Source organism: Thamnophis elegans, chromosome 5, assembly GCF_009769535.1.
Source record: "Thamnophis elegans isolate rThaEle1 chromosome 5, rThaEle1.pri, whole genome shotgun sequence".
Taxonomy (NCBI): Eukaryota; Metazoa; Chordata; class Lepidosauria; order Squamata; family Colubridae; genus Thamnophis; species Thamnophis elegans.
Genome location: NC_045545.1, coordinates 9,784,398 through 9,799,572, shown reverse-complemented (window position 1 = coordinate 9,799,572; position 15,175 = coordinate 9,784,398). Strand labels below are relative to the sequence as shown.

The window sequence follows — 15,175 nt, the reverse complement described above, 5'->3', positions numbered from 1 at the left end:
GTTCATGGTCTTGTCCTCACACCCACAATCCATCACATGGTCCAATCTTCTTCTTCCACGCTGGCATCCACACCCAGCTGCTTCCGGTCAGGTGTGAAGGTACGGAGACAAAGGATGACCTTGGCTTCTAGTAAAGAATGAAAACAATACATTCCACAATCTCACTCCTATCTATTCCCCCCTCCCATTGACTATACTAATGAAACTGCATAATGAAATGAGAGAAAGTGTGGCAGGTCAAAATTCTAAAAGGAATATAAATGCAGGCCTGACATTAATATTGGACTCAACAATAGTAACTAACATTTCCAATGGACCTACCGAGAAGCTCAAAAGAGATGGTGTGAAAATAAAATATGCTAGAAACTTAATAAATAAAACAAAGACTTCATTTAATAAATAATGCAAGAAGTTAATTTTATTTATTGAGTTAAACAAGATGGGATCGGGTCACCATATACAGACAAACAGAAATAACAATGAAACACTTAACAAGGCGGTTTAATGTTGCTGTTGTTGAACATAATGAATTTCCCAGGTTTGTTTTGCCCATACAAAAATGTATTCTGCCTCCTTGACTTACTATAACAGCAAAAATTTCTGGAGGACACAATTGAGTCTGGCAAGATAGAGTTCAGTAATTCCCATTCTTGTTGTTTTTAATAGGAATTACTGGATTCCTAGAATTTTGTAAGCTTAAAGTGATTCTTCATAAAATAATAAAGGAGATGAAATACCAGAGAACGAGGAGTACATATTTTTAATGTAGGTTTGAGAGGAAACCACTGTCAACTATCACCACCCTCTCCATGTCAGATACAACAAGCAACAGCCAAGTCCCCTACAACTGACTCCAATTTCCTTGTGTGTCCAATCACACTTGGCCAATAAAGAATTCTATTCTATTCTATTCTATTTAAGCAGTACACTGTCATTGGGAAATACATGAAACAAGAGTTGGTTAGGGATGATTGAAAAATGGTTCTCAAATGTTTCAGACTTCTGCTAGGAGTCCACACACTATGAGCTAAGATAAATTATACATTCATGATCCCTTACAACTTGTATGTCCAATCACACTTGGCCAATAAAGAATTCTATTCTATTTAAGCAGTACACTGTCATTGGGAAATACATGAAACATGAGTTGGTTAGGGATGATTTCAATTTCAATTTCAATTTAATAAAATTTGTATGCCACCCACTCCCTTGGGACTCTGGGCGGCTTACAGACAAGATAAAAAAGCATTTAAAAATTTAGAAATAAAAATACAATTGTTAAAATTACACACCATCCATACTGTCTAAGTGGGGCTGGACATTGATCAACAGCCCCAGGCCTGCCGGAACAGCCAGGTCTTACTGGCTTTACGGAAGTCCGGGAGAGTGGTGAGGGTCTGGATCTCTACGGGTAGATCGTTCCATAGGGCCAGCGCAGCTACAGAGAAGGCCCTCCCCCGGGGGACCGCCAGCCGGTATTGTCCGGTCGACGGCACCCGGAGGAGGCCCAGCCTGTGAGATCTTGTTGGTCGTTGGGAGTTATGTGGCAGGAGGCGGTCTCTCAGGTAGCCAGGTCCATGATTGAAAAATGGTTCTCAAATATTTCAGACTTCTGCTGGGAGTCCACACACTATGAGCTAAGATAAATTATACATTCATGATCCCTTACAACTTAAGCAAATATACTGAGATGATGCTGAGAAAAACAAGGCTGGGAGGAATGGTGCAGACACCAATCTGAACTAATAAAGAAAACTCACATTCACATGTCGTGCATTTAACAAATTGTTCTCTTTGATCTATTCCACTTGATTAAAGTGTATCATGTCTAGAGCCAAACTAATAAAGGCTGCCTGCTTTGACAAGAGGTGCGCATATTTTAAGAAATATATCACATTAGGAAGATTTGGATGGGTAACCATCTATTTCCGTCTAGAATGCTTAGTGAAAATGAGAAATACATGGCCACGGAACAGGTCTTCGCCACCTCTCCCCATTTCATCTCATGTTTATGTTCTTCCTAGTCCAGACAACCTGGTGTAGAACTGCAACTGGTCAAGACCCCAGAGCCTATTCTCAGGAATTGTGTCCAAAATACTGAGAAGACATTTCTTTTATCATAGATAGAAAAGATTAAAACATCAGAAATGTACTAGACACACAAATAACATTTAAAGTAAAAAAAAAAAAAAGTACCGGAATTCAGCATTCTAATGGGCAATCAAGTTTTAATTCTAATTTCATTATGAGCTAGCTCCCAATTTTCAGAAGTTGCCCTGAAACATCCCTAGGAAGCAAGGATGTCCCCCCGCCTTCCTCCCTTCCTCTTAGCGCGATTCTGTTTGCATTGCATTCTGTTTACAGCCTCATGATTGCTGCGGCATCAATCGTCCATTGTTTTTGCAAGGCAAATATTCCAGACAATATCCACAAGCTAGTGGTAGGATTCAAATATTTTTACTACCAGTTCTGTGGGCGTGGCTTTGTGGGCATGGCTGTGTAGGTGTGGCAGGGCAGTGATAGGTTTCAAAAAAATTTGGAACTTACTCTGTGGGTGTGGCTTCCTTTGTGGGAGTGGCTTGCCGCCATGTGACCTGGTGGGAGTGGCTTTGGTTTTTGGTTTTATTGGTTTTATTGGGATTTATATGCCGCCCTTTTCCCTGAGGGGACTCAGGGCGGCTTACAACCACAGGGGAGGGGAAGTGCAAGGTCAAAACAAACACTTTGTGAACAAAAGAAAAATAATAAAACACAACTTTCATTCAGCAATCAAACACTCGGGCGGGTAATTGGAAGCCTATCCCCAGGCCTGCTGGGAGAGCCAGATCTTGAGGGCTGCGCGGAAGGTCTGGATCGTGGTGAGGGTGCGGATCTCCATGGGGAGCTCGTTCCATAGGGTCGGGGCAGCAACAGAAAAGGCTCTCCTCCGTGTGGTCGCCAGTCGACATTGACTGGCAGATGGAATTCGGAGGAGGCCCAGTCTGTGCGATCTGATTGGTCGATTTAGGGAGGTAATCGGCAGAAGGCGGTCTCTCAAGTACCCAGATCCACTACCATGGAGTGCTTTAAAGATGGTCATCATTATCCTGAAGCGCACCCGGAGACCAACAGGCAGCCAGTGCAGCTCGCGGAGGACAGGTGTAACGTGGGCGAACCGAGGTGCGCCCACTATCACTCGCGCGGCTGCATTTTGGACTCGCTGTAGTCGCCGGATGCACTTCAGGGGCAACCCCATGTAGAGCCCATTGCAGTATTCCAGTCTAGAGATCACAAGGGCTCGAGTGACTGTTGTGAGGGCCCCCCGATCTAGGTAGGGCCGCAACTGGCGGACCAGGCGAACCTGGGCAAATGCCCCCCTGGTCACAGCTGACAGCTGATGGTCAAAAGTCAGCTGTGGATCCAGGAGGACTCCTAAGTTGCGGACCCTATCTGAGGGGTATAAAATTTGACCCCCCAGCCTAAGCGTTGGTGTATTAGCCAAATTATTGGGGGGGAAACACAACAGCCACTCGGTCTTATCCGGGTTGAGCACCAGTTTGTTAGCACTCATCCAGTTCTTAACGGCCTCCAGACCCCGGTTCATCACGTCCACCGCTTCATTGAGTTGGCACGGGGCGGACAGATACAATTGCGTATCGTCCGCATATTGATGGTATTTTATCCCGTGCCTCCGAATGATCTCGCCCAGCGGTTTCATGTATATGTTAAATAGTAGGGGGGATAGGACCGAACCCTGAGGTACTCCACATGTTAGGGGCCTCAGGGACGATCTCTGCCCTCCTACTAACACCGACTGCGACCTGTCCGAGAGGTAGGAGGAGAACCACCGCAAAACAGTGCCTCCCACTCCCACCTCCCGCAGTCGTCGCAGAAGGATACCATGGTCGATGGTATCGAAAGCCGCTGAGAGGTCAAGGAGAACCAGGATGGACGCATAGCCTCCATCTCTGGCCCTCCAGAGATCATCGGTCAATGCGACCAAAGCGGTTTCTGTGCTGTAACCAGGTCTGAAGCCGGACTGGAAGGGGTCAAGATAACTAGCTTCCTCCAAGGCCCGTCGAAGCTGAAAGGCCACCACCTTCTCAACAACCTTCCCAATAAAGGGAAGGTTGGAGACAGGACGAAAGTTGTTTAAGATGGCTGGATCTAACGATGGTTTCTTTAGGAGGGGTCTCACCACCGCCGTTTTGAGCGCGGCTGGGAAGTGCCCCTCCCGAAGGGAGGCGGTGACAACCGCCTGGATCCAGCCATGTGTCACCTCCCTGCTGTTGGCCACCAGCCAGGAGGGACACGGGTCCAGAATACAAGTGGAGGCACTTACAGCTCGGATGGCCTTGTCCACATCCCCAGAGGCAACTTCCTGGAACTCAACCCAGAACTGATGTGGCAAATGATCCCCCTGTGTCTCAGCTGGATCTACTGCGGTGGAGTCCAAGTCCGATCGAAACCGAGCTACTTTGTCCGCCAAGAATTGAGCATAATCCTCAGCCCTACCCTGCAAGGGGTCTCCCGCATCCCTCCTATTAAGGAGGGAGCGGGTTATCCTGAACAGGGCGGCTGGGCGTGACTCGGCGGACGCAACCAAGGAAGAAATATATGATCTTTTTGCAGTTCTTAATGCTCGGACATAGTCCTTGGTGCAGGTAGTTAAGAGTGCTCGGTTTGCCTCGGACCTATCGGACCTCCACTGGTGCTCTAGGCATCTCCTCCGGCGTTTCTTCTCCCGGAGTTCCTCGGTAAACCAGGGAACTCTCCGGGATCCACTGACCCGGAGGGGCCGTAGTGGCGCAATCCGGTCGAGAGACTCCGACGCCGCCGAGTACCAGGCGGCAGCCAGAGTCTCCGCCGAACTGTGGGCGAGGGTATCAGGAATAACCCCAAGCTCCGTCTGGAACCTCAAAGGGTCCATAAGTCGCCTGGGGCGGAACCACCTGGTCGGTTCCTCCTCCCTACGGTGGGGGTTTGGCCTCCGGAAGTCAAGCCTCAGTAGGCAATGGTCTGACCACGACAGGGGTATGATCTCATTACCCCTCAGACCAAGATCACACATCCACTGCTCCGAGAGAAATACGAGGTCGAGCATGTGACCCGCTGCATGGGTTGGGCCCCGAATTACTTGGGTCAAGCCCATGGCTGTCATGGAAGCCATGAACTCCTGCGCCCCTTCAGAGCGTTCACCGAGCGATGGCAAGTTGAAATCCCCCAGAACTATAAGCCTGGGGAATTCAACTGCCAGCTCGGCTACTGACTCGAGGAGCGAGGGGAGGGATGCTGCAACGCAGTTGGGAGGCAGGTACGTTAGCAGCAAACCCACTTGACCCTTGAGGTCCAACTTTATCAGCAGAGACTCACACCCGACAAGCTCCGGAGCAGGGACCCTACGAGGTAACAGAGACTCCCGGATTACAATAGCCACACCGCCACCCCTTCCCTGGGCTCTCGGCTGATGAAGCACCTGAAATCCCTCTGGGCACATCTCTACAAGGGGGACTCCTCCTTCTGTGCCCAGCCAGGTTTCAGTAATACATGCCAGGTCTGCCCTCTCGTCAACAATTAAGTCCCGGACGAGGGGAGCTTTGTGAACAACAGACCTGGCATTTAGCGACAACAGCCTGAGACCAGGGTCCTGACTACTCGCGCCATCTGGTCTTGGAGTGGGACTCCTAGGGCCGGAAGGAGGGATCTCTGTAATGTAGCGAACCCTCCTTCCCCGGTAATGGCCAGCCCTAAGGTCCCCGCCGTATCTGCCTCTCCCTGTCACGACCGCTATGCTCCGACCCACTCCCATGTCCATGGTCCCCCCAACCACCCCAGTTCCCCCCGCCTTCCCCAGCAGGTCCTCCGAGTCAAGCATTCTCATTTATCCACTCTAACAAATCCCACGTAAGAATTTAAAACATATAAAATACAAGGTAACAATTACTAAAAGTGGGCATTCATTCAATTCCAAGCAACTCCCATACACTCAACATTCTAATTAAAATTGCGCAGTTATAATATATAATAATATGGAAACAGTGGAGGAAGCGATGGTCTGCTCCTCTCCCTTCTTATGTCCTGGGGAGATGTCCTTAGCCACCAAGTCAAAAGTACGTAGTATATAAGGTGGCTGTAGACAAACAAGATTGAGTATAAAGCTCCAGAGTTCGTAGACGGCTCCCATATAGTCTTGCCCCACTGGTGGAGGTTAGCGGGCTGTATATTCGAAAGTCTCTTTCTCAAAGATATATAAGGGCCCCAATGTAGGAGGCCAGAGTTCGAGGCTAACTTGCACCGCTCTTGCAAATGGAAGGAAAATTGCTGGTATTTTCGGGGCTCAGTCCTTGTCCCTGCTGTCGCCATCCTCTACTCCTCCTTGCCAGTTGGCCACAGTCCTACTCCTCTTAATAATTAAGTGAGCAGGGAGCAAGGTCCGGAGGGGGTTACAACGATAATAAATAGCAAAACAGCAGATGATAAATAATAAATTAGGTAACAGGTAGCAAAGTGAGCAGAGATAGATCCGAGGGGGGGGGGGCGTCTTTCAATCTATAGATTCAGTGCAGCCTCCAACAGCTTCCGACAGCCCCCTTCTTTAAAGTAGACTAGGTTAAAAGTTCGCCCCTCTTAGCTCACTAGTCACTCACTGGTCACCAAGACTCACAGACACAGTCACCACCACTCAGCTCCAGCATAGTCAGCAAGCTGGCCGGAAAGGAGGATGTAAGAATGTAATGCTGTGAGTCAGCTGTTTGGCGCCGCCATTTCCTCATGCTTTCCTCCACGTTTTTCTTCTAAGCTCAGCAGCTGCTGTTCCGCTGCTCTGGATGTCTGATAGGACCAGGGGCCAGCAGGTAATCGGCCAGGGGGGCTCACCAGCAGCACCAGGGGCTTCCGAAAAAGACCAGAGATGGTAAGGTGGTAGGGGAGGCTCCGAACGCCCGCGCGCCGCTCTCACCGCCGCGCGCCGCCGTCGCCGCCGTCCTCGCACAGCTGGGTAGCCCGGGCTGCCGCTATAGTAAAAATGCGAGCCTCCGGATTTCAGCAGGTCCTATAGATTCCGGAGCTCTTGAGCTCTCCCAGGAACTGTTTCCAGCTGTTTTAGCGGTCCGTTTGGAGGCTTCTCGGTGCTTTTTCGCCAGAATTAATGTGGAGCGAAAAAGCCCGGTCGCCATTCCAAACCCGCGCATGCCAACCATGTGTTCTCCCTCCCTCTCTCTCTCTCTTTTTCCTTCCTTTTGTCTCTCTGTCCCTTTTTTCTTTTTTTCTTTCATCTCTCTCTCACTATTTTTCTTTCTTTTTTCTTTTTTCTTTATTTATTTATTTCTTCCTTTCTTTCTCTTTCTCTCTCTCTCTCTGTCAGTCTGTCTGTCTGTGAGTGTGTGTGTGTGTGTGTGTGTGTGGCAGTGGTGGGTTTCAAAAAATTTTTGGAACATCTTCTGTAGGTGTGGCCTGCTTTCCGGGTCCACTGGTGGAACCTCTTCTAACCGGTTCGGTAGATTTGACGAACCGGTTCTACCGAATAGGTGCGAACTGGTAGGAACCCCCCTCTGTGGCAGGGGAAGGATACTACAAAATCCCTATTCCCTCCCCACTCCTGGGGGAAGATTGCTGCACAATCCCCATTCTCTCCCCACCCCACTAACTTGCTTTCCAGCTCTGTTCTCCTGTTCAGGGCAACAACAAAAAAATCAGCTGGGAGGCAGTGTGGGGCAGGCCAGCCTATTTGCCAGTTCTCCGAACTACTCAAAATTTCCATTACCGGTTCTCCAGAACCTGTCAGAACTGGCTGAATACCACCTCTGCCACAAGCACCAACCATTATTATTATTATTTTTTGCAAAGTTCATTTTTAGATTATCAGAGATTACGGAAGAACAGAAGCATGGAACAGAACAGAGTTGATTTAGGGTTGCCTGCAACTGCCCCATAGCTGTCACTGCATACCTACGCCACGAAGGGGTTGATGAGTAAGCGGAGACTGCATATGGGCTGATGCAATCCCCTCCCCACAAATCTCAACTGTGCGTTGTGCGGAGGTGCACGTCCTGCGTGCTGATTGGTTCTGACTTCCTACTAGGAGGTGGGGGAGGGCAAGGCAGACCCAAGCATGAAACATTAAAATTCACTGACATGTAAAAGGAACACCTATGTAACCGAATGACAGATGCATATCTTCTCTCACGTGCAGCCTGAAGTCTGCTCCAGCCTTCAGTCCACATAAACATTGCCAAGAAAAGAATTCATGCAAATAAAGACACACTTAAAAACAAAAGATTTACAAAACAAAAAATAAAAAATACCCTCTAGGAATCAATGATTAAAAAAAACAGACACCAGCATTGAGGTTTTTGTTTTTTCCCCCTTGGAGAGGGCTGCTATCAAAGATATCATGGCCTAATAAAAGTGTCCTATAATATGTTACAGTGACAGCGCTGAAATAATTTAGTTTGCTTGCAACAGCAATAATGTTCTGGTGCTGTTTTATTTTTAGCAATGGAATAGGACTATCATAAAAGTGTGGCCATTAGTTGCATTTTCCAGCCGAGGTCTGGAGCTGCGGGCACGGATTGCTGGCAAAGAATAATTTGTTGATTAACAAGGGTATTCGGGATACTAGCCACGAGGGAAGACTCACTGGTCCATTTCAAGTTGTACTTTTTGTACTGTAGCTTCTTCTCTCATTAGTCACCTCCTACATCATTCTCCCAACAAATGGTGAGCCTGGAGGATTCTTTGTTAAAAGGGCTGCTCCGAAGGTGGCTTTGTATTTTGTTAATTCTTCTCCGCTCATGGTAAAGAGGCGATAGATATGCCTGAATACCCAGCCTTCTGTTCCAACTGCTGGTGCTGTTTCTGGATTTACCTGCAGGTTTCTGGAGTCAGTATGGGGTCCGTGATAACATGGTTAGTTTAGCAGGAAACTACCATAGGAAGCATTTGAATTGGTGCTTCCATCTTTAAGGAAGATCCATGAGCTATTTGTCCTCTCATCTTTGTCTGGAACAAACTAGGCAAACTACCCCACTGGAGTTTTTCCAACTCCACGTAATAAGAATAAAAACTGCCACTTTGGGAAGCACATTCCCTCGGCCTACACAAACACATGAAGTAAATAAACTTTTTGAAAAGTAAACTTTCTGTCTCTGGATGTACAGAAGGAGGCCACAAAAACTGACGTGGCATGGCTTTAGGCAGGGATGGGTTTCAACCGGTTCGCAGCGGTCCCTGCGAACCGGTTGGTCGGCGAACCCGGAAGTAAGTAACGTCCGGGAACGGCGAATGGCCCACTCGCCCGCCCGCGCTCCTTACCCTGTTTTGACGAGTTCTGCGCTTCCACACATGTGCGGGACGCATACAGCGCCTGCGCGATCCTCCAGGAGCGGCTGGAGCATCGCACAGATGCTAGTATGCATGCGTGCGCCACAAGCGTGCACAAGGATGCCGCTGGCTCCGTTCCAACCGAACCGGTTGGAACGGGGCAAGAAACCCACCCCTGGCTTTAGGTGAACCTTAAAGATTTTGCAAGAGTTCCTGTGTAGGCACTTTGAAAAGATATACATGATGCAAGAAAATTCATTGTTGGTAATATTGACTCCAGTTTACAACTTGTGGCGTTACCTGCATCAGAAAGCAGAGTTAGATTTAGGATATCTTATAGCCTACACAGTTTAGTGTAGTGGCTAGGGCAGCAGGCTAGAAACCAGAAGATTATGACTTTCAGCTATGTAGGCAGAAAGCCAGCTAAATGACCTTGAGCCAGTCATATCTTCTTAGCTCTAGGAAGCCGGTAATGGCAAACCACTTCTGAAATCTTGCCAAGAAAAATGCAGAAACTTGTCCCGGCAGTTTCTAGGAGCTAACACCGATTGAAAGGCATTGAGGGGGAGGAGGAGGAAGTCTGCACAAACCCGTTGAAAGAGATTCTGCAACATGTACAGGAGCACAAGCAAAATACTTTTTTTGCTTCTTAAAGCAGTGTCTTCTTCAAGATGTCCAGGACTCAGTGGTGGATTATGACCGGTATGCCCCAGTACGGGCCTACCGGTGCCTGCCGGGAGTACTGGGTACCGTTCCAGTAGGGTGCTCCAGAGGACCCAACTGCCCACCCGCTGTCCTTACCTATATTTGAGCTCTTCGGAGCTTCTGCACATGCACATGAAGTGTACGGCACCTGCGTGACACTCCGCCGAGCAGCTGGAGCATTGCAGAGCATCGCAGACGGTAAATATGCATGCACTGCACACGTTCATGTGGTGGACGCCGGGGCCCGTTGCACCGTACTGGTTGCAACGGGATCCGGAACCCACCACTGCCATGATTATTCGGAAAGCATTTCTAGGCTGTTTGCAAAGCCCTTTCTCATTACATTGCTCACACAAGTGTACAATATTTGCCCAGCTCAACCCTCTCATAAGAAAACTCATTACTTACTTACTTACTTACTTACTTACTTACTTACTTACTTACTCACTCACTCACTCACTCACTTACTTACTTACTTAGTGTTGTAAATGTTTGTATATGTCATATACGTGAAATAATGACAGCAGCAATAATAAGGAAAGGGGAGGAATGCCTTTTCCCACTCTCCCCACCAGAACCTTTGTGTTGTAATAATGCCAGTACATCAGTATGCTGTGAAGAATTCACTTTCCAAAGGCACAGATATTTTTTTATGAAACTTGACCAACTCGTGCTGAAGCTTGATTTTTGTTCGAAACTCCACTGAGGACATAAGAAGGAGAATAAGGACGAAAGGAAGAAAAGAGATTTCTCCCAGAGCCCAATTTACCCTCAATATTTCACATATTTTTTAAGAAAATGTTGTTTTCTTAGCGATTGAAACTGTTACCGTTAGCTGCAATGCGGTACCGAACAAAGATTTCTCCAAGCGCCTCAACTACGGGAAATGTAGATGCTAAAAATGGGGTTGTTTTTTGACCTTTTCTGTGAGTGACATCAATGCTGTTTATTTCTGCTTTCCAGGCTATACAATTTGATCCAGAAACCCACCTGCCCACTGTTACTGACAGTTGTACAGGCTGCACTCTGTGCCTCAGTATCTGCCCTATTATTGACTGCATCCGAATGGTTTCCAGGACAACACCTTATGAAGCAAAGAGAGGCCTGCCCTTAGCTGTGATCCCCGTGTGCTGAGAAGATCAGACCAACAGTTAAAGGGAAACTTCTATTTGCTTGATTCTATTGATTTGCTTTCTAATTAGTACCAGCGAGTCCAGTACATTCTAGCAAAAAAAAGGAGAGGGGGAAAGAAAGAGGGGGAAAGAGGGAGGAGGAAGGAGGGAGAAAAAGGAGAAGGGAAGGAGGAAAGGAAAAGGGGAAGGGGAGGAGAAAAGGCAGAGGAGAGGAAAGGAACCTAATACCCTAATTAGAGGCCAAATAAAACCGGCTGAATTTTTCAGTTTATTTCCCATCTCTTTCCCTTTCTGATAACAAGTTAGTTTGCTGGATGTGATTTAGCTTTGCCTTTTATAAGATGCAATAACTTTTCTTCTTTCTCTCTCTCTCTTTCACAAAATCTGCACACGTTCTGACGATCTGAGTTTTAATTTTTCTTTTCCCTGTAACAATGGAATGAAATTCAAGGAACTTTTCGTAATCATGTAAACCCTAACACATGGACAAACTTTGTTACCATGGAAACATTGGGTAATTACACATTTCATTTCCTTTTAAAACTGGTTTTGGAAGATGTAATTAACTATATAACACACAAACAAAGGATTGTATATCATGGAGGGGGGGATGCTTTTACAGAAAGATATAAAAAGAGGGTTAAACTGCTACTCCTGAACAATTAATCAGTTTTGATAGTGGCAGCATCTGCTGGTCTATTACTCTAGTTCTCACTGAATTCTACTTCTCCCTAAATGCTACCTCTGACTAGGCATTAAAAATCAAATGTGCAAATACAGTGCACTTTTTGTCATTTGATGTTTTCAGTTGATAGCACAATTTTTGTTGTTGTTGTTCTGTTAATGAACTTCCAGTCCCTATCTATTAATTCTAATCTTTCACATGTAAATATAGGACATTTTTTTGCGGCATCACTGTGATGTTGGCAAAATGAAATTATTCTTGAGGCACTAGGAGAAGACCGAAGGCAATTACTTCAACATTTTCTTTGTTTGCTACCATTCATACGCACAGTGCAGGATAAAATAATGCGGTTCTTTCAGCGTACATGGATGGGTGAGGCTCAGAAGATACAGGCGTTTCAGTCGCCACAGATAGTATCTGACAATAAATGGCATCTACTGAATATTTTCCAAATAACAAGTCCATTTCACTCCTGGGCTTCACTGTGCCTAAATGAAAGTTCCACAAATGGTTGGAGAAAGAATGAGTTGAGGTCCCAATAAATATAGGTAATTAGCAGATAACCTGGTGTTGCCCGGGTATTTATTTATCCTAATCCTGTATTAGGCAGGAAAAGCCCTAATTTCAGCAACAATTAAATTAATTACAAATGTTTTCCCTGTGCCCCCGGAAGCCATATATTTGTCCTCAAAAATAATCAAAGCCTTGTTGAAAATGTTCAGACCAAACATAATTTCTAATCTTGTATGTTCCCACTTACCAGAGGGAGCCCCCGTGTGGGGTAATGTGAAGTCGTTACCATGGCAACTCCACTATACTGTACAGTAGAAGCCATTGTAAGGTACAACATGCTGTATCTTAACAGAACAACCCTCCCCCCCCCCCGAGGGGTGTTAGGTTATCTTACCCCTACAGTATTTGTTTCCAGAGAGTAAGTCATCTGTGTACCAAGTTTGGTTGAAATTGCTTGTGGCATTCCAGAGTTATGCTGGAACACACACAGACACACACAGCAATTTTTATATATATTGAAGAAGATTTCAAGTGCTGTCAATGCAGGATATCTGATCGGTAGATCATTGTAGAACCTTTTAAAGAAACCTGTTACTGTTTTTTATTATGAGATCTATTCCTCCCCATGATTCTGATATACAAACTCTCTTACTGCACAGTAAGAAGCAGCCCATCAGAATTAGTTAATGAGTTAGAAGATGTTCTCCCCTTAGAACATAGAAGAATAGGATGGGAAGGGATATTGGAGGTCTTCTAGTTCAACTCTCTGCTCAAGCAGGAGACCCTATACATTCTAAACAAATGGCTCTTCATTGCCTAGTTGGGTAATGAAATGTCTGCAAGAAAACCAGCACGCTCAGAGAGCACCAAGGATGCCTTATTTCAACCCTGAGCCACAAATATTCTCCTTTATGGTGCGTTCTCAAAATAGGAATACATCAGGGTGGAAAGGACTAGTGGGACTAGTAGGCAAAGCCTCAGCAGCAGATAGCAACTGAAATACTTGCTATCCACCAGACAAAGAAAAATCACGAGTAGAATGGATTTCTCCTCATCCTGTACTACTACTACAGCAAGAGTGGTTCTGAAAAAAAAAATCCTATCTTCTAACTCAAAGATCATATATAATGTTGGATCAAACAATATGTTCTCACACAAGAAGAAATACAGTAGAAATATGTAAACATTCAGAAACCATATAAGTGTTTTAATAACTTTTTGCGTACATTAAAATATTACTAGCCACATCTTCTATATGCAAGCATTTTAAATGGCAAAATGTAAGGTAAATAATTGTTAGCATACCAATGCCATATGTTTAAAAAAAATGTGTAATAAACATTCAAAAATAGAACATGTTTGTTTACAATAAAACCAAGATAAGGATTTTCCACCATTCTGAAACAGCATGTTACCATCGACTTATTTCTCATTCTCAGTTGGGTGTTTTCTTGTACTAATACTTTGCTAGCTATTTTATCCCAAAGAAGCTGCAAGAGAATCATGTGTTGTTCAATATTTAAAATAGCAAATAATGTATCCTCTGTGCTCTTTGCTATCAACTGAAATGCAAAACTTTGATTGTGCATATTAAATAATGCTTGCGTTCAAATTTCAATATATTTACATAGTTATAAATAAATCAGAATTAAAGAACATTATACAAACTTGTTTTAAAATGTGTTTTTCCTCTGCTTTTATGTTTTATATAAAAAAAATAGCAAGCCAATTTGCATTTTATATGTAATAGGCTTCCAGTTCTCCAGAATTAGCTCTCTCCTTTTTGATCACTTGCTATCAAACAGTCATATATAATCCAATCATTTTATATTGATGAAGCTGGGCTTGTAGCATAGAATGAACTTCATAATAATAAAGAAAATGTTTTTCATTAACCCACTATCAAAAAGAGCTCTGCGGATTTTTAAAAATTTGATAGAGAAATTGCCGTGCACATACAACCCAATTCAAAGCATTACTATTACGCAGGAAAAGCAGAATTGATCCTGGATTGTTTTGTGGCGGTGATATTCACATCTTTCCATACCAAGCATGTCAATTACACTATACATTGTTCTTCAATTACCTCAAAAATAAGATTGCTATAAATATTTTTGACAGGATTGTTTTATGTCAGAGCATTGCAAAGAACTGTTGATAGTTAAGCCAAGTCAAGAGTGTAACCTGTTTCTGTTTAAAATAATTTGAAATGTCATTTATGCTGGTTTTGTCTTGGTCTTGGTTGGTGGGTTGGAGGGGTTTTTGGGGGGGGGGTTGTTATCTGTTATTTTTTTCATATGAAATGAAACCCTAACACATAGCACTAAATATTACAGAGAAATGACTGCTTTAAACTGTTTTAACAAATGACATATAGCAATAGCAGTTAGACTTATATACCGCTTCATAGGGCTTTCAGCCCTCTCTAAGCGGTTTACAGAGTCAGCATATCGCCCCCACAGTCTGGGTCCTCATTTCACCCACCTCGGAAGGATGGAAGGCTGAGTCAACCTTGAGCCAGTGAGATTAGAACCGCTGAACTGCAGATAGCAGTCAGCTGAAGTGGCCTGCAGTACTGCACTCTACCCACTGCGCCACCTCGACTCTATATTAAGATCATGTGACCAAGCAACAGCATAGCAGCAGTTACTAACCCTGAAGTAGCCACAACTTTCCCAAATTTCATTTTGTGGGTAATAGGTTTTGTAAATTATCCCATTTGAAGTACCTTAGTTCCAAAATTGTTACTCTATGGTACACCATTTTGCCCAATTATGACAACAAGAGTTTTAATAATATAAAACAATGTTTTCCAATCTTGTTGACTTTTCAGATGTGT

General features: G+C 45.0%; 1 protein-coding gene across 1 annotated transcript in view; it reads left to right on the top strand.

The window, feature by feature from the left end:
• DPYD (dihydropyrimidine dehydrogenase) overlaps nt 1-12,492 on the top strand; it is a 628,457-nt gene extending 615,965 nt beyond the window's left edge. The window contains 1 exon segment of the mRNA XM_032217710.1: nt 10,969-12,492. Within this exon segment, the coding sequence (XP_032073601.1) occupies nt 10,969-11,139 (171 nt within the window). The 3' untranslated portion in view covers nt 11,140-12,492.
• Nucleotides 12,493-15,175: the final 2,683 nt, after the last annotated feature.